The sequence below is a fragment of the Oncorhynchus clarkii genome, unplaced genomic scaffold, assembly GCF_045791955.1.
Source record: "Oncorhynchus clarkii lewisi isolate Uvic-CL-2024 unplaced genomic scaffold, UVic_Ocla_1.0 unplaced_contig_7912_pilon_pilon, whole genome shotgun sequence".
Lineage (NCBI taxonomy): Eukaryota > Metazoa > Chordata > Actinopteri > Salmoniformes > Salmonidae > Oncorhynchus > Oncorhynchus clarkii.
In genome coordinates this window covers 69,622-87,872 of record NW_027260856.1, presented here as the reverse complement: position 1 = coordinate 87,872, position 18,251 = coordinate 69,622, and the positions used below count along the sequence as shown (strand labels likewise).

The window sequence follows — 18,251 nt, the reverse complement described above, 5'->3', positions numbered from 1 at the left end:
TCTGTATGAAGCAATAGATTCACATCTGGTCCTAGCGAGAAACACTTCTATTGTTGTACAATTGCCTTGGCATATCAATATGTTATTCATCCCAGAAAGGATAGATATGTGTTCCCTTCATACTCCTCTGTCAATAGCAGGCATAAGAGATCAGTAGATATATTCAGGGAGACCTCCCAAACTGTTTGTTTCTGGTGTCTATGTCAGGAGCAGCGTTGAGCCACATATAGTGTCTGTGGGAAACGCTACCCCATAACGATGACTCAAGGTGAGACTCCGTGGTTTCTGATAGACTCCACCCCCCCTCCTGTTCCCCCCCTTCCCCCACAATTATCAGACAGATAGGAGAACCACACTCCCTTCCCTGTATGACAGTAACAATTTATTCAACAAATCTCAAGCTTTCAACATATTATCTTCTCAACCAATAAATGTGTCTTCTTGTAGCAGTGCTGTACTTATTTCTTTACTATGAAGATAGTGTAGATAATACTTCAATTAAAATGATGATAATGCCCTTTTAGTGTTAGAGCTGTTTGAAAAGACCAGCTGAAATTTTAGGAGGTTTTGGTGGGATGGAGTTTTGGCCTGCCTGGTGACATCACAATTAGTTAGACCAATAAGAAAGAGAGTTTCAAACCTCTGCCAATAACAGTTCGTTTTCCCCTCTCCACTCAGACCACTCCCAGACAGTCCTAGCAAAACTCTTGCTTATGAAATTGCTCTTTGTTAACAAGCTATTTTGGTTCCTTTTGACGATTTTAATTGAAAACAATTACAGTAAGGTACTTAATAGTTCCCCAGAAATGCTATGATATTGAAATAAATACGCCTGCTTTGGACCTTAAAGATATCAGTCTAGAGGTCTGTGTTAACCATGTCATGGTAGTAGTGGCCTGTTCTGTCTCTGTTAGTCTGAGGCAGCCTTGAAATGAACTTCCTCATGTGTAGTACTGTCATTGTTGCTGTCGGTGTGGTACTGTCATTGTTGCTAAGGGTGTTTCCTGTGTGTGTGTATGCATGTCTTCTCTCTCTCTCTCTGTGTGTGTGTGTGTGTGTGTGTGTGTGTGTGTGTGTGTGTGTGTGTGTTTTTCAGACCCTAAATGGGCGTCCTACACCCTGGGTGTGTTTGTGTGTCAGAGCTGCTCGGGTCTCCATAGAAACATCTCCCAGATCAGCAAAGTCAAGTCTGTCCTGCTGGACCCATGGAGTGATGCAGAGGTAGAGGTGAGTCTGTCCTGTTGGATCCATGGAGTGATGCAGAGGTAGAGGTGAGTCTGTCCTGCAGGACCCATGGAGTAATGCAGAGGTAGAGGTGAGTCTGTCCTGCTGGACCCATGGAGTGATGCAGAGGTAGAGGTGAGTCTGTCCTGTTGGACCCATGGAGTGATGCAGAGGTAGAGGTGAGTCTGTCCTGTTGGATCCATGGAGTAATGCAGAGGTAGAGGTGAGTCTGTCCTGTTGGACCCATGGAGTGATGCAGAGGTAGAGGTGAGTCTGTCCTGTTGGATCCATGGAGTAATGCAGAGGTAGAGGTGAGTCTGTCCTGTTGGACCCATGGAGTGATGCAGAGGTAGAGGTGAGTCTGTCCTGTTGGATCCATGGAGTAATGCAGAGGTAGAGGTGAGTCTGTCCTGTTGGACCCATGGAGTGATGCAGAGGTAGAGGTGAGTCTGTCCTGTTGGACCCATGGAGTGATGCAGAGGTAGAGGTGAGTCTGTCCTGCAGGACCCATGGAGTAATGCAGAGGTAGAGGTGAGTCTGTCCTGTTGGACCCATGGAGTGATGCAGAGGTAGAGGTGAGTCTGTCCTGTTGGATCCATGGAGTAATGCAGAGGTAGAGGTGAGTCTGTCCTGTTGGACCCATGGAGTGATGCAGAGGTAGAGGTGAGTCTGTCCTGTTGGACCCATGGAGTGATGCAGAGGTAGAGGTGAGTCTGTCCTGCAGGACCCATGGAGTAATGCAGAGGTAGAGGTGAGTCTGTCCTGTTGGACCCATGGAGTGATGCAGAGGTAGAGGTGAGTCTGTCCTGTTGGATCCATGGAGTAATGCAGAGGTAGAGGTGAGTCTGTCCTGTTGGACCCATGGAGTGATGCAGAGGTAGAGGTGAGTCTGTCCTGCTGGACCCATGGAGTGATGCAGAGGTAGAGGTGAGTCTGTCCTGCAGGACCCATGGAGTAATGCAGAGGTAGAGGTGAGTCTGTCCTGTTGGATCCATGGAGTAATGCAGAGGTAGAGGTGAGTCTGTCCTGTTGGACCCATGGAGTGATGCAGAGGTAGAGGTGAGTCTGTCCTGTTGGACCCATGGAGTGATGCAGAGGTAGAGGTGAGTCTGTCCTGTTGGATCCATGGAGTAATGCAGAGGTAGAGGTGAGTCTGTCCTGTTGGACCCATGGAGTGATGCAGAGGTAGAGGTGAGTCTGTCCTGTTGGATCCATGGAGTAATGCAGAGGTAGAGGTGAGTCTGTCCTGTTGGACCCATGGAGTGATGCAGAGGTAGAGGTGAGTCTGTCCTGTTGGACCCATGGAGTGATGCAGAGGTAGAGGTGAGTCTGTCCTGCAGGACCCATGGAGTAATGCAGAGGTAGAGGTGAGTCTGTCCTGCAGGACCCATGGAGTAATGCAGGCAGATGTGGGCAGCCTCTCAGCTCTAATTCTGGCAGGTAATTGACGGAGGAAGGGAAAGAAGGGAGATGGAGACTAAATGAACTAAAGGAAGGCAGAATGAGAGGAAAAGGGGTGGGAGGTTAGAGATAAGGGGGTGGGAGGTTAGAGATAAGGGGGAGGTGTCAAGGTTTGGTATTGATCATGTGTGCATGCCAGCACAGTGTATATGTGCATGTATGCATGAGTGTGTGTGTGAATGAAACCCAGCTCATGAAACATCTCTTTCTCTCTGTGATTGTAGTTCATGGCGTCCAACGGCAACAATGCTGCTAAAGCCAAATATGAACAGAAGGTGCCTGTTTTCTACTACCGTCCAACACACACAGACTGCCAGTAAGTGTCTTGGTCCCTGGCCCTACAACCGTCCAACACACACAGATTGCCAGTAAGTGTCTTGGTCCCTGGCCCTACAACCGTTCAACACACACAGACTGCCAGTAAGTGTCTTGGTCCCTGGCCCTACAACCGTCCAACACACGCAGACTGCCAGTAAGTGTCTTGGTCCCTGGCCCTACTACCGTCCAACACACGCAGACTGACAGTAAGTGTCTTGGTCCCTGGCCCTACAACCGTCCAACACACGCAGACTGCCAGTAAGTGTCTTGGTCCCTGGCCCTACAACCGTCCAACACACACAGACTGCCAGTAAGTGTCTTGGTCCCTGGCCCTACAACCGTCCAACACACACAGACTGCCAGTAAGTGTCTTGGTCCCTGGCCCTACAACCGTCCAACACACACAGACTGCCAGTAAGTGTCTTGGTCCCTGGCCCTACTACCGTCGAACACACATAGACCTCTGGCCTAACCACCCACCCCTTCATGCCATGATCCAGGTCGCTCAGCTGGGTCACCCTCTGTCTGAGTGACCGCTCCACTCACTGGCCCTCTAAACACTGTAACATAACACAATACAAAGGCTAGATTTTTAACCAACATGAACAAACGTCTGCTGTCCTGGCTTACCAAACTTCACCAAACATGACCAACTTTAAGCTTGTGGGCTTCTCATTGGCACACCAGTAAAATGACAACCTCTCAAAGACTAAATGGCTTATAGTCATATGGAGGAAGCTCCACTTAGAGTCTAGGAGGTAGAACCATTACCAGATGTTGGTTACCTACACAGGTTCCTCCTTTCAGGTGTGCAATGTTTATTCATCAATGGCCGAGGCCAGAGGAAAGGCAACAGTTTGGAATGCAGCCACAGTGTATTCATTGTCTTACGTCAGATAGCTCGAGGATTCCGCTTGCTCTGGTTGAGGGACGAGTGTAGGAGAGACGCTACCGGATGTAAGATAATGGCCCAAGTGTTGACAGTACCCTTCCAAATGGAGTCCTCCGCCTGGTTCTCCTGGGGGATAACAGTCCCACTGGGCACAGACGTCAGTTCAACGTCTAGTTTTGATTTACATTTGGTTGAGTTGTCAACTAACCTGAATTCAATGTCAAATCAGAAAAACATTTCAAAATGTCATTGGATTTAGATTTCTTTTCAAATCTAACTTGTTTTCACCACATTGATTCAATCACACATATTTTTGGGGTTGAAATGACGTGGAAATAATGTTGATTCAACCAGTGAATGGTCCCCAGTGATATCAATAACAACACAATCACCAATAATATTTTAAGCTGCTACACAGGGCTTTTACTGCTGGGGAGATGTGGGAAGGTATTTATAGAGGTGAGAGGCAACCACACGCAATAGAGTAGAGCGATAAGAGAGAAGAGAGGAGGATTGATGAGCGTGTGGTAGAGAGACTAGAAAGAGTAGAATACATGAGAGAGGAGAGGAGGGTTGATGAGGTGTGGTAGAGAGACTAGAAAGAGTAGAATACACGAGAGGAGAGGAGGATTGATGAGGTGTTGTAGAGAGACCAGAAAGAGTAGAATACATGAGAGGAGAGGAGGATTGATGAGGTGTGGTAGAGACCAGAAAGAGTAGAATACACGAGAGGAGAGGAGGGTTGATGAGGTGTGGTAGAGAGACTAGAAAGAGTAGAATACACGAGAGAGGAGAGGAGGGTTGATGAGGTGTGGTAGAGAGACTAGAAAGAGTAGAATACACGAGAGAGGAGAGGAGGGTTGATGAGGTGTGGTAGAGAGACTAGAAAGAGTAGAATACACGAGAGAGGAGATGAGGATGATGAGGTGTGGTAGAGAGACTAGAAAGAGTAGAATACACGAGAGAGGAGAGGAGGGTTGATGAGGTGTGGTAGAGAGACTAGAAAGAGTAGAATACACGAGAGAGGAGAGGAGGGTTGATGAGGTGTGGTAGAGAGACTAGAAAGAGTAGAATACACGAGAAGAGAGGATTGATGAGGTGTGGTAGAGAGACTAGAAAGAGTAGAATACACAAGAGGAGAGGAGGGTTGATGAGGTGTGGTAGAGAGACTAGAAAGAGTAGAATACACGAGAGAGGAGATGAGGATGATGAGGTGTGGTAGAGAGACTAGAAAGAGTAGAATACACGAGAGAGGAGATGAGGGTTGATGAGGTGTGGTAGAGAGACTAGAAAGAGTAGAATACACGAGAAGAGAGGATTGATGAGGTGTGGTAGAGAGACTAGAAAGAGTAGAATACACGAGAGGAGAGGAGGGTTGATGAGGTGTGGTAGAGAGACTAGAAAGAGTAGAATACACGAGAGAGGAGATGAGGATGATGAGGTGTGGTAGAGAGACTAGAAAGAGTAGAATACACGAGAGGAGAGGAGGGTTGATGAGATGTGGTAGAGAGACTAGAAAGAGTAGAATACACAAGAGAGAGAGAGACAGAGCAAACAAACACACACAGTCTCAGGCTTTATACGTTTATGTTTGTTCATATTGCCTGTGTGCATTTTAAGACAGATTACTGATAAGACAGACAGAGAGAAGAGAGAGAGATAGTGAGGGAAATATTATTTTACAGGGCAGAGGAGCAATATAATATTTATAATATTTAAAAGATAAGTACACCATTATACACTCACTGGATGAGAACTCCAGGGTTGTGTTCATTAGGCACCAAACGGACTGAAACAGGGAGGAACTATCTGGACTGGTTCAATAAGAAATACTCCTTTTTGTGTTCCGTTGCAAAACATTTTCAGTTGCGTGCCCTAATGAACGCCACCCTGATCTGTCATCCATGTTGGTTAATCAGACATTATTGACAGTGAATCTTTTCAAGCATAAACACAGTAAATATAGTAAACAAACACCAAGTGTTTCTGCAGGCTCCTTCGGGAACAGTGGATCAGAGCCAGATACGAGAGGAAGGAGTTTGTGTGTGTGGAGAGACAGGAGCCTTACTCTGCAGGTAAGACTGAGTACACACACACACAAACACATGCACATATGCATACAAACAAGCACGCTCGCACGCACACACACACACACACACACACACACACACACTGAGCCTGAGCCTTTCTCTCTGTCTTTATCCTCCCACCCCACCCCAGTGTGCTCCTCAACACCCCTGCATTCCACACTCAGAGAATAATGAACTTTCTAGGGATGAACAGCTGATCAGTAGTGAAAGAAAGAGAGAAATAGTGAGTGGGAAAGAGAGAGAGAACAAAGAAAGAAAGAGACCTCAACATTCCATCTCTTTCCTGGAAATCCATTAAAATAATATCAAAGGCCATTCAACATTGAGAGATTTGACTGTGAGAGTTTTTTCTCGTGCTTCTTTCCATTCATGTGGATTTATCAATGCTATGCCTACATCATGTTATCTCAGGACCACATGAGCAGTAAAGAGCTGTTACTTGGAAACGGTAATAAGATAAGCCTTGTGCCGCCTTGTCATCTCGCTTCAGCGACCGCCACATTGTCGTCCTTTCCTCTACTAAAACCCTCTGTGATGCAGAAAGCGAGACAGAAATGTGCTAACAAGGTTGGGTAGTTTCTAAATGTAATCCGTTAGTTACTGTTCAAAATTGTAATCGGTAACGTAACTTTTGGATTACCCGAACTCAGTCACATAAATCAGATTATTTTCAGTTACTTTTGGATTACTTTCCCTTTAAGAGGCATTAGAAGAAGACAAAAAGGATCAATCAAACACATTTGGTGTGTCATCATATCGGTCTCTGACTTGTGGTGAGACTCACTCAGGTGGAACAAACTGAAACTTGCGCCTTTTTTCAATGCTGAATTGAAAAACCATTAAGAAAACAGAATGGTGTGATGTATTTTTTTTCACAAATATCCTTTCTGAATTTAAAAGTAATCCAAGCAGTAATCATCTACTTATTACAATATTTTTTGGGGGCAAACAGATGTCGTGTCTTTGGCTATGCCGGATTAGATGATATGACATGCTATTCTATAAAATAATTTCTCCGTAATTAATATTACCTGATTGAGCTAATCATGTAAATGTAATTAACTAGAGTGTCGGGCATTTATAGAGCTGTTATCTTCCGAATAAACTCTTAAAGACCTAGTAATATTTTACATCAATAGCAGTCAATATTAATCGTCATCTTAATTCAGTCTCATCTGAAAGTGGTAAATTCTTGGTTATCTGCACGAACCCTGGCTCACAAGTTGAATCAGCAATACAAAATTGGGTTTAATTATTTATTTACTAAATACCTAACTAATCACACACAATTACACATACACATAATTAAATCATAACTTGATTACAAATTACGTCATAAAGGAAAACGTCCCTAGCGGGCGGAACAGATATGACAGCTTGTTACACGAAAGAAAAGGGCTGGGTTTGAGTGAAAGAGCGGGAAGACTGAGGAACAAAGGGAAGAAGCTGTGCTATCGTAAATACAGTATCTTATGCATTCTAAGTTACCGCTCATTTGGAAAAGGAAAATGCAATAAATATTTACTCTGAGCTAAGCTTCGGTAGGTTGGTGGTAGATGGGAGGCCGTGTTGCCCAACCGAGTCCTTTGAAGAATGTCTCTGGTTGTCAATTGGATACGTTGTAGTAACGTCGTTGTGTGGTAGATGGGATACTCTGTCTGTTCCTTCCTAACCCTCATTTGCATCTGCTCTTGCTAACTTAACGGCTAGGAGGTATCACTTCTGTAGTGAATAAGAGTTCAAAGTTCATATCATTCGCAACCAAAGCTCACGCTGATGTTGGCTTCGTTCTGTAGTTATTATCTGAACCATTCTGTCATAGGACCGTCGTCCTCACATCCTCGGAACAGGAGGTTATATTGTCGTCAAGGGCTTATATAGCAAGGGAGAGGAGGGCGTGTTTGAAAAGTTGTATAGCCCATGTCCCTTCACAGGGGCGGGCCACTGATTGAGCAGACCCCTATCATATGAAAACCCAAATCTCACATTTTAGAAGCTAAAATCGCATTTCATCACAAATAATTTCATATTCAAACATTTAAATTGAACAACAATTCCATGTGAATCTGATAACTCCGATGTGTAGACTTTCCACTGTAGAGTTTATGTCATCTTATCATTGATGAGAATGTCTCAGATGACAACCGAACTGACATCATATTCATTAAGTACCACCGCATATGTTCAATTGGTCGGATTACCAGAATATAGTTCATTTCCCCCCACCTTCTGATGTTCCCAGAATCTCTATGTTAACCAAGGGTTTTGCAAATGTAACATCAGTAGGATAGAGAGAGGAAAAAGGGGGAAAGAGGTATTTATGACTGTCATAAACCTATGCCCCAGGCCAACGTCATGACACAGATTACACCACCTTGACCCAGCCTCAGCAACACACACACAAACACACACACACAGTCGGTCAGTCGGTTAGTCAATGTCAGTTGGTCAGTCAGTCAGTCATCATGTAGTCTTCATCATCATTATCTCTCTGATGAGTGTCTCTGTCCTCTTTGCTGCCAAAGAGGAATAAACCTTAAAGGGATAGTTTGGATTTTGCTGACTTCCCTGGAGTCAGATGAACTCGTGGATGAAGCTGGACTCTGGGGAGCATGTTAGTCTTTGTGCTAATGCCAGTTAGCATTGGCTCGCAAAAATACCTCACGAAAATAACTTCCTTCATACTGGATGCAGATATGTAAAAATGATATCCACAAGTTAATCTGACTCCGGGGAAGTCAGCAAAACCTCTTTAACATGGTTACTCACACTCCTACTCCCAGTGACTCACTCTGGTTCTTGTCTCAGCTGACTCTGGTGTTAGATCTGACCTGGAGTCTGTCAGCTGTGATCTCTGTTAGCACTAATGGTACTATAGAGAGTGATGTGGCTGTACCAGGATTGTGCCAGTGGCTGAATGGCGGGCGTGTTCTGGGTTTATCTATCTCTGTCTCTCTATCTGTCTCTCTGTTTATCTATCTATCTAGCTGTCTCTCAGTTTCTCTCTCTCGATCTCTCTCTATTTATCTATCTATCTAGCTGTCTCTCTGTCTACCTCCCTCTCTCTCTCTCTCTGTCTCTGCTTCTCTGTTCCTCTCTGTTTCTATCTATCTATCTCTGCATCTGTCTCTCTGTTCCTCTCTGTTTCCTCTTCATCTTTATTTCACTCTCGTATTTTCTCCTTTTCCCTCTATCCACCGTTCCCCCTCTCTCTCTCTCTCTCTCTCGCGCTCTCTCTCTCTCTCAGAGCATGATGACTTCATCACTACACCAAGCAGAGGGGGAGGGAGGGATGGAGAGAAAGAGGTGGGGGATGGAGAGAGGGAGGAAAGGGGGAGGGGGAGGTAGCGATGGAGTAAGTAAGGAAGAGAGGGAGGGATGGAAGAATAAATGCAGTACTTGTGTTTCTTACTTCCAGCACGTTTCCCTTGATATCAACCTGGCCAGATTGTATGATTTGCTTCAGTTCTGTGATTGATGACATCAGCCGACGTTGACTACTTAAACTGCAGCGGTGTGTTTGATCTGCACATGTGCCAAGCCTCTCTATGCTTATGTGTGAGTGAACTGAAAGTCTGATCTTAGAAACAGTTTTCACATACTAACTCTACATGTTCAAACTCAGAATCAAACAGGCTTCCCCAAATAACATGGTCGCTGTAGTACAATGTTTATTTTGATTTCAGATGTGTTTATAAGCAATATTATTAGGGACATCCTTCTTCCTTCACAACATGTAAACATTTAAATCAAATTATTATATTAATCTGACTATTCACCCTAATCGTTTTATTGTGTGCATACTCAGTGCCAGCCGTCTTCCTATTGGTCAGTCACCGGGACTGGCTCGTACCACCAGCCACACTACACGATAAAGGGTGAAATAATTGTGACCCTGTCACACTGAACGAGCCAAGATGTCCGACCGTAGACCCCGTCACACTGAACGAGCCAAGATGTCCGACCGTAGACCCCGTCACACTGAACGAGCCAAGATGTCCGACCGTAGACCCCGTCACACTGAACGAGCCAAGATGTCCAAAAATCATTTGCAACCTAAGAATGTTCTCATGACGTGGACAATTGTTCTGGGACGGCAAAATGGTGGTATAAGACAGCTAAAATTGTACAGTCTGCGTAGGCTTTAAGGAGAATGGAACACTTTCACAGCAGTATTAACTGAGATGCAATGTCACTCTGCTATTCAGTCTTCAGTCTCATTCTTACAAACTGTTGTCTGTCTTTTAGTGCATTTCAGATTAATGGGATTTGATAGTTTGATATTAATACTCTATTCACGTGTGTGTGTGTGTGTGTGTGTGTGTGTGTGTGTGTGTGTGTGTGTGTGTGTGTGTGTGTGTGTGTGTGTGTGTGTGTGTGTGTGTGTGTGTGTGTGTGTGTGTGTGTGTGTGTGTGTGTGTGTGTGTGTGTGTGTGTGTGTGTGTGTGTGTGTGTGTGTGTGTGTGTGTGTGTTGGCAGTGCAGGGCAGTGACAGTGACAGTCCTAGTTGTCTCTGTCTGTTGGCTGAGACTTAGTGAGGACAGAGAGGCCAGTGACAGAAACAGACAGGGAGCACAAAGCCATGGTGTGTGTGCCTGCTGAATAGGGCAGAGTGTTGATTTCAGCATTGATCGTAATGTTGGAAGAAGCCATTGATCTCTGCTGAGACAATTCAAGGTGAATTATTCATACCAGCTAAAGGCCAGGACGACAGACATCACCACCTTGACCCAGCCTCAGCAACACACACACACACACACACACACACACACACACACACACACACACACACACACACACACACACACACACACACACACACACACACACACAGGCTCTACTGGACCCAAGCTTCACTACTGAATCCTGTTATTTTGTGGCTCCCCCTTTTACGCTCTCCTCATCTCCTTCTCTCTCCTCATCTCCTTCTCTCTCCTCCTCTCCTTTGCTCCTTTGTCTTTGGAATGGGACCCCTGTGGCTCCTCTCCTTCCAGGGTACCGAGAGGGGTTTCTATGGAAACGGGGCCGAGATAACGGACAGTTCCTGAGTCGAAAATGTATTCTGTCAGAGCGGGATGGTGCTCTGAAGTACTACAACAAGCATGATGTGAGTGTAGTGCTATGTATATCTCTCTCTTTCTCCCCCCTTTCTCTCTCTCTCTCTCTCTCTCTCTCTCTCTCTCTCTCTCTCTCTCTCTCTCTCTCTCTCTCACTTCCCTCTCTGTCTCCCCTCTCTATATCCCTCCCTCTCTCTTCCTCCTCCTAACTCTCTCAGACTTCTTCTCTATCTTTTCATTTGTGAGTGTCTGAGTCTCATCCCAAATGCACTCTAAGGTCCTGAGCTGCAATTGCTTGAAATAACACACACCTTGGGAAATGTCAGGTATATTATAATTGCTTAGATCGTTATGCAAAATCTCCCATTTATCATACCCCCTTCCTCCTCTCGCTCCTCTCTCTCTCTTCTTCTTCCTCCTCATTCCTTTCTCATCCTCCTCCCCGTCCTCCTCCTCTTCATTCCTTTCTCCTGACTATCTCTGACAATAGTACACTGTTATCGTCTCAAACTTCTGATTCTAATCTGCTCACATTCCCCAGTTGTTCTGTTCCACATAGTGACATTGTCTCCTACTTTGTATATCAACAAAAGATGCATGTTAACTCCAGTAAAGTATGATACCACATACCTCACCATAAACGTTGGCCACTCCCTGTCCCTGCTTCAAATAGAAGTTCACCTTAACCACAGATCAGATTACTCTATTCCCAATCCTTACCTTAACCATCAGTTGAATGCAAAGAATATCTGACCCTTAATCAGTTGTTCAGGACAAATTCTACATACTCTACATTCCACCAAAAGAAGACCTGGGTGTCAGTGAACATCATACCTCCCATACATTCTAGGCCTGATGGGGGACAACACTGGCTTCAGCCACATAAAATAATAAACCTTGCTAGTGACTATAGTTACTAGAGGAAGCTCATAGTTGATTGTTCTGCAGCCGAACAATGATGATGATGATGATGATGATGGTGGTGGTGATGATGATGGTGGTGATGATGATGATGATGATGGTGGTGGTGATGATGATGGTGGTGGTTATGATGATGATGGTGGTAGTGATGATGATGTTGGTGGTGATGATGATGGTGGTGGTTATGATGATGATGATGGTGGTAGTGATGATGTTGGTGGTGATGATGGTGGGGTTGGTGATGATGATGATGATGGTGGTGGTGATAATGATGGTGGTGGTGATGATGAAGGTGGAGGTGATGATGGTGGTGGTGGTGGTAATGATGGTGGTAGGGGTGGTGATGATGATGATGATGGTGGTGATGATGATGGTGATGATGATGGTGGTGGTGGTTATGATGATGGTGGTGGTGGTGATGATGGTGGTTATGATGATGATGGTGGTGATGATGATGATGGTGGTGGTTATGATGAGGGTGGTGGTAGTGATGATGATGATGGTGGTGATAATGATGATGGTGGTGATGATAATGATGGTGGTTATGATGATGATGGCGGTGATGATGATGATGGTGGTGGTGATGATGATGGTGGTGGTTATGATGATGGTGGTGGTTATGATGATGATGGTGGTTATGATGATGGTGGTGGTTACGATGATGGTGGTGGTTATGATGATGGTGGTGGTTATGATGATGATGGTGGTAGTGATGGTGGTTATGATGATGATGGTGGTGATGATGATTATGGTGGTGGTGGTGATGATGATGGTGGTGGTTATGATGATGATGGTGGTGGTGGTGATGATGATGGTGGTGGTTATGATGATGGTGGTGGTTACGATGATGGTGGTGGTAGTGATGGTGGTTATGATGATGATGGTGGTGATGATGATTATGGTGGTGGTGGTGATGATGATGGTGGTGGTTATGATGATGATGGTGGTGGTGGTGATGATGATGATGGTGGTGGTTATGATGAGGATGGTGGTAGTGATAATGATGATGGTGGTGGTGATAATGATGGTGGTTATGATGATGATGGTGGTGGTAGTGATGGTGGTGATGATGATGATGGTGAGGGTAGTGATGGTGGTTATGATGATGATGGTGGTGATGATGATGATGGTGGTGGTGGTGATGATGATGATGATGGTGGTGGTTATGATGAGGATGGTGGTAGTGATAATGATGATGGTGGTGGTGATAATGATGGTGGTTATGATGATGATGGTGGTGATGATGATGATGGTGGTGGTGATGATGATGGTGGTGGTAATGATGATGATGGTGGTTATGATGATGGTGGTGGTAGTGATGGTGGTTATGATGATGTTGATGGTGATGATGATGGTGGTGGTTATGATGATGATGATGGTGGTGATGATGATGGTGGTGGTTATGATGATGATGATGATGGTGGTTGTGATGATGATGGTGGTAGTGATGGTGATGATGATGATGGTGGTAGTGATGATGATGTTGGTGGTGATGATGATGATGGTGGTTATGATGATGGTGATGATGACGGTGGTGATGATGATGACGACGGTGGTGATGATGATGATGACAGTGATGATGATGAATACTCTCCTCCCCCTGCCTTCTCTCCCTGTACAGGCCAGAGAGCCCAAGGCTCTGATGAAGATTCACACCCTGAATGCCTCCTTCCAGCCTGGGAAGATCGGCCAGCCTCACGGCCTGCAGGTCACCTATCTGAAGGACAACAGCACTAGGAACATCTTTGTCTACCACAAGGATGGCAAGGTGAGGTGAACACATTTTAGGCAATGTTGTGTGGTCGTTGGGTGTTCGCTTGGCTGCTGCTGGACACAAATAGACAGTCAGGAATGTATAGTCGACTCCTGGACCATGTTCATTAGGGTGCACAACAAAATAAAAAATAACATTTGGATCTAGAAACGAAAATGACGTCTCTTATTGGATGAGTTGAAGTAGTCCCTCCCTGTTCCAATTAGTTTTTATTTTGTTTGGTGTCTAATGAACACGACCCTGAGCAATCAGTATGTATATCAAGTATGATGGGACTGTTGACCTGCATTGCTCAGGGTCGTGTTAAAGATGACATTCTCTTGACTTGCTCTGGATATCTGCATGCTCCAGAATGGTTCATTTGCATTCACACAAGTCCCACAAAATTACATTCATCTCGGTCATGTTTGTTCAGCACACTGTAGCAAAACATTTTTCAACGGAAAACATAAATGAGCATTTCTTATTGGTCAAGTTCAGTAAGTACCTCCCTGGTTCACTCAGGAGTGGACTGTCTATTGACTGTCAGGAGCATTTGTGTTGTGAAGTGGCTGGCAGCTGACTAGGAGTATATTTCCTCTGCAGGACATACTGTACATTGTAGGAAATACTCTGAAATCAAAGTCGACTACTGTTTACAGTAATGGTGGATTAATGCCAGGAAAGAGTCTCTATCGGGTGTCAGTGTGTATGGAGATTGGGTCGTGTTCAGTGTAGGTAGCACAAAAAGTTGCCTTCCGTTTCATGCCCATTGAACAGGACCCAGATCATGTTAGCATGTCTGTTGTGTTTTAAGGAAATGGTGGACTGGTTCAACGCCATCAGAGCAGCCAGATTTCACTACCTACAGGTCGCTTTCCCTGGGGCCCATCACGCTGATGTGAGTCTCTCTCATTATCTTATTGTTTTCAGTCCCTTCCTCTCTAGTATACACAGGTATTATATACAGCTGGCTCAATTCTGTTCCCTACCCCTTCTCCTTGGCCTTAACCCTTCAATGTTTGCATATCCCAAGGGTCTTGATAGATATTAGCAGTGTACTGGTGTATCCTCCATCATATTGCTTATACCTTATGGATCTGCAAACATGGAAGGGTTAGGGCCAATGAGAAGGGGTAGGGAGGGAATTGGGACTGGCTACACACCATCACATGGTCACAGAATAAAACATTTCTCCTTCTTCTCATGTATTCGTCCAGTTGGTGCCAAAGCTGACACGAAACTACATCAAGGAAGGCTACATGGAGAAGACGGGTCCAAAGGTGAAGTCTTTTAATACTTACACTTTAGTTACTCACACTTCAGTTACTTACACTTTAGTTACTTACACTTTAGTTACTTACGCTTTAGTTACTTACACTTCAGTTACTTACACTTTAGTTACTTACACTTCAGTTACTTACACTTTAGTTACTTACACTTCAGTTACTTACACTTTAGTTACTTTGTGACACAGCACTTAATGCTTCTAACTTTATCAGCCCATCGGGTTTCACTGCGAATGGGGTTTAATTTGTACCACACAAACCTACCGCATTAATAATGGCCATGTACAACCTCAGCCACAGTATATTTGCTGGGCCTGTGAGCTGAATGCTTGCCTTGTACTGCTTGGTGTGGATAATGAATTGGTATTCCAGTATGTGATCCTGTATGTAAGCCAATAAAGCCATTAGTTATGAGAGTACAATAATAGTGCATTATCACAGTTGTAAACAACGTTTCTTCATTAAAGAGAATGACCTCATTGAACAGAAAGACAATACATTTAGGTGAATCATTAGCAACTGAACTTCTGTACAGCCTCTTTAATTCCTTCAACCTCGGTCTCCTGTTTCCCTCTTACAGCACACAGAGGGCTTCAAGAAGAGATGGTTCACTATGGATGACAGGAGACTCATGTACTTCAAGGATCCTCTGGTAAGATAGTCAGTGGGTAAATGAGGTGCCATGTCATATGGGTCAAAGAGATGGTGCTGTACCATTTCAGTACTATTAGTAACACTTTATTTAGGGCTTACGGTTCAACAGGCTCCAAAATTAGCATTGTGGCACTTATAGTACAGTGGTACTGAACTAATGTTATTTGCATGTCATATTATGCAAACAAACATACCCAAATTATTTATTGGACCTAATATACAATGTGGCTGGTCAGACGCGCACACATTACACACGTAACAGGTAAACACAGACCCGGTCTTGTATAACTAACCTTTAAGGGACACACAATTCAGTCCCATTCAAAATCCTATTTTCCCTAACCCCTAACCCTAAACTTAACCTTAACCCATACCCTTAACCTAACCCTAAAACGAACCATAGCTCCTAACCCTGGACCTAAACCTAATTCTAACCTTAACCCTAAACTCCTTAGAAATAGCATTTGACCATGGGTGAACTAACAAAATGTCCCCAGTTGGTCAAATTTTTGTTTGTTTACTATTCTTGCGGAGACTTCTGGTCCCCACAAGTATAGTTAAACACACACACACACACACACACACACACACACTGAGTCTCCTCTCCTCTCTGTTTCTTTGTGAGGATGCCTATGCGCGCGGTGAGGTGTTCATTGGTAGTAAGGAGAACAGCTACATTGTGCTCCCCGGCCTTCCCCCATCCACCCAGGGCTACCACTGGCAGTTTGGCATCACCATAGTAACGCCCGACAGGAAGTTCCTGTTTACGTGCGAGACCGAGGAGGAGCAGCAGGATTGGATGGCTGCTTTTCAGGGTTTGGTGAATCGACCTATGCTGCCCCAGGAATATGCAGGTAACCATTCGCATGGCTCTACCCAGGATTTGTCCAAGGATTTCATACATTTTCTACATTTAGCAGACAATCTTATCCAGAGCGACTTCTAAGATAAATTAGGGGTAAGTGCCTTGCTCAAGGGCACAGACAGATTTTCCCCCTAATCGGCCTGGGGATTCGAGCCAGCGTCCTTTTATTACTGGCCCAACACTCTTAACCGCTAGGCTACCTGCCGCCCCTTAGTTGAGTAAGGTTTCCAGCATACTAATAGTAACCTAATCACCTTCTGTTGGTGGATATTTCTCGCCAATACATTTGATGCCCTTCTGATGATTGGTGAATTGATAGCTACAGTGGGGCAAAAAAGTATTTAGTCAGCCACCAATTGTGCAAGTTCTCCCACTTAAAAAGATGAGAGAGGCTTGTAATTTTCATCATAGGTACACTTCAACTATGACAGACAAAATGAGAAAAAAAAATCCAGAAAATCACATTGTAGGATTTTTTTTCTCATTTTGTCTGTCATACTTGAAGTGTACCTATGATGAAAATTACAGGCCTCTCTCATATTTTTAAGTGGAAGAACTTGCACAATTGGTGGCTGACTAAATACTTTTTTGCCCCACTGTATATGCCTCCACTGAGTTCATGGCAGTAGAGGCTATGACAGTTTATGTGGAGCTGAACCACTCTATTTTACACAGTTGATTTATTCTGGTACCTGGTTAAGTGACTGATTTAGTCTCTCTCTCTCTCTCTCTCTGCAGTGGAGGCCCACTTTAAGCACAAGCCCTGAGAGGAGGAGGAGAAGGAAAAAGAGGGAGGCTGGACTGGAGGCTGGACATACCCCCTGGATGAGGACAGACAAATAGGATCCTTCTCCTCATAATGAGAAAAGTCCCACCAAGTTGACTACATACACTTCAATGGCGCTGCTAGTGCTGAGTGATTAGTGTTTTTTGAGGTCGGTTCGGTTTCGGTTAGATAAGAAAATAATCAAGTATTTTTTACATTAAATGCGCTATTCATAATGTGGGTTGAATACTGTAACAACACAGAATAAAACAAATTAATAAAATTTCCATGAAGGTAGTGACTGCCCATTACTGCTTACCACTTAATACCCATAATTTATTCACATTACTTTAATCATGAAGGTAGTGACTGCCCATTACTGCTTACCACTTAATACCCATAATTTATTCACATTACTTTAATCATGAAGGTAGTGACTCTGCCCATTACTGCTTACCACTTAATACCCATAATTTATTCACATTACTTTAATCATGAAGGTAGTGACTGCCCATTACTGCTTACCACTTAATACCCATAATTTATTCACATTACTTTAATCATGAAGGTAGTGACTCTGCCCATTACTGCTTACCACTTAATGCCCATCATTTATTCACATTACTTTAATCATGAAGGTAGTGACTGCCCATTACTGCTTACCACTTAATGCCCATCATTTATTCACATTACTTTAATCATGAAGGTAGTGACTCTGCCCATTACTGCTTACCACTTAATACCCATAATTTATTCACATTACTTTAATCATGAAGGTAGTGACTCTGCCCGTTACTGCTTACCACTTAATACCCATAATTTATTCACATTACTTTAATCAAATATTTCAGTTGTTGTGTATTTACATTTGTTTCATTTTATGACTTTATTATTTCATTCCAAGTCATCATCTCATCTCCATAGAGCTGCTGCCTATGCTCTCTGACAAAATCACAATTTT

At 44.1% G+C, this 18,251-nt stretch overlaps 1 protein-coding gene across 1 annotated transcript; it reads left to right on the top strand.

The window, feature by feature from the left end:
* Window positions 1-1,104: 1,104 nt before the first annotated feature.
* On the top strand, window positions 1,105-17,655 carry LOC139401935 (arf-GAP with dual PH domain-containing protein 1-like). Its single transcript, XM_071145956.1, has 10 exons — window positions 1,105-1,227; window positions 2,910-3,001; window positions 5,888-5,970; window positions 10,980-11,092; window positions 13,585-13,731; window positions 14,534-14,617; window positions 14,937-14,999; window positions 15,586-15,657; window positions 16,285-16,513; window positions 17,263-17,655. The coding sequence occupies exons 2-10, from the start codon at window positions 2,913-2,915 to the stop codon at window positions 17,289-17,291; spliced, it is 909 nt and encodes a 302-aa protein (XP_071002057.1). The 5' UTR covers window positions 1,105-1,227; window positions 2,910-2,912; the 3' UTR covers window positions 17,292-17,655.
* Window positions 17,656-18,251: the final 596 nt, after the last annotated feature.

What these genes read in the sequence shown, in the direction of transcription:
- LOC139401935 (XM_071145956.1), top strand. Translation starts at nt 2,913, where the DNA reads ATGGCGTCCAACGGCAACAATGCTGCTAAAGCCAAATATGAACAGAAG. An exon ending in ACAGGAGCCTTACTCTGCAG is followed by an intron (nt 5,971 to 10,979) that starts GTAAGACTGAGT and finishes CTCTCCTTCCAG; the next exon opens with GGTACCGAGAGGGGTTTCTA. An exon ending in AGTACTACAACAAGCATGAT is followed by an intron (nt 11,093 to 13,584) that starts GTGAGTGTAGTG and finishes CTCCCTGTACAG; the next exon opens with GCCAGAGAGCCCAAGGCTCT.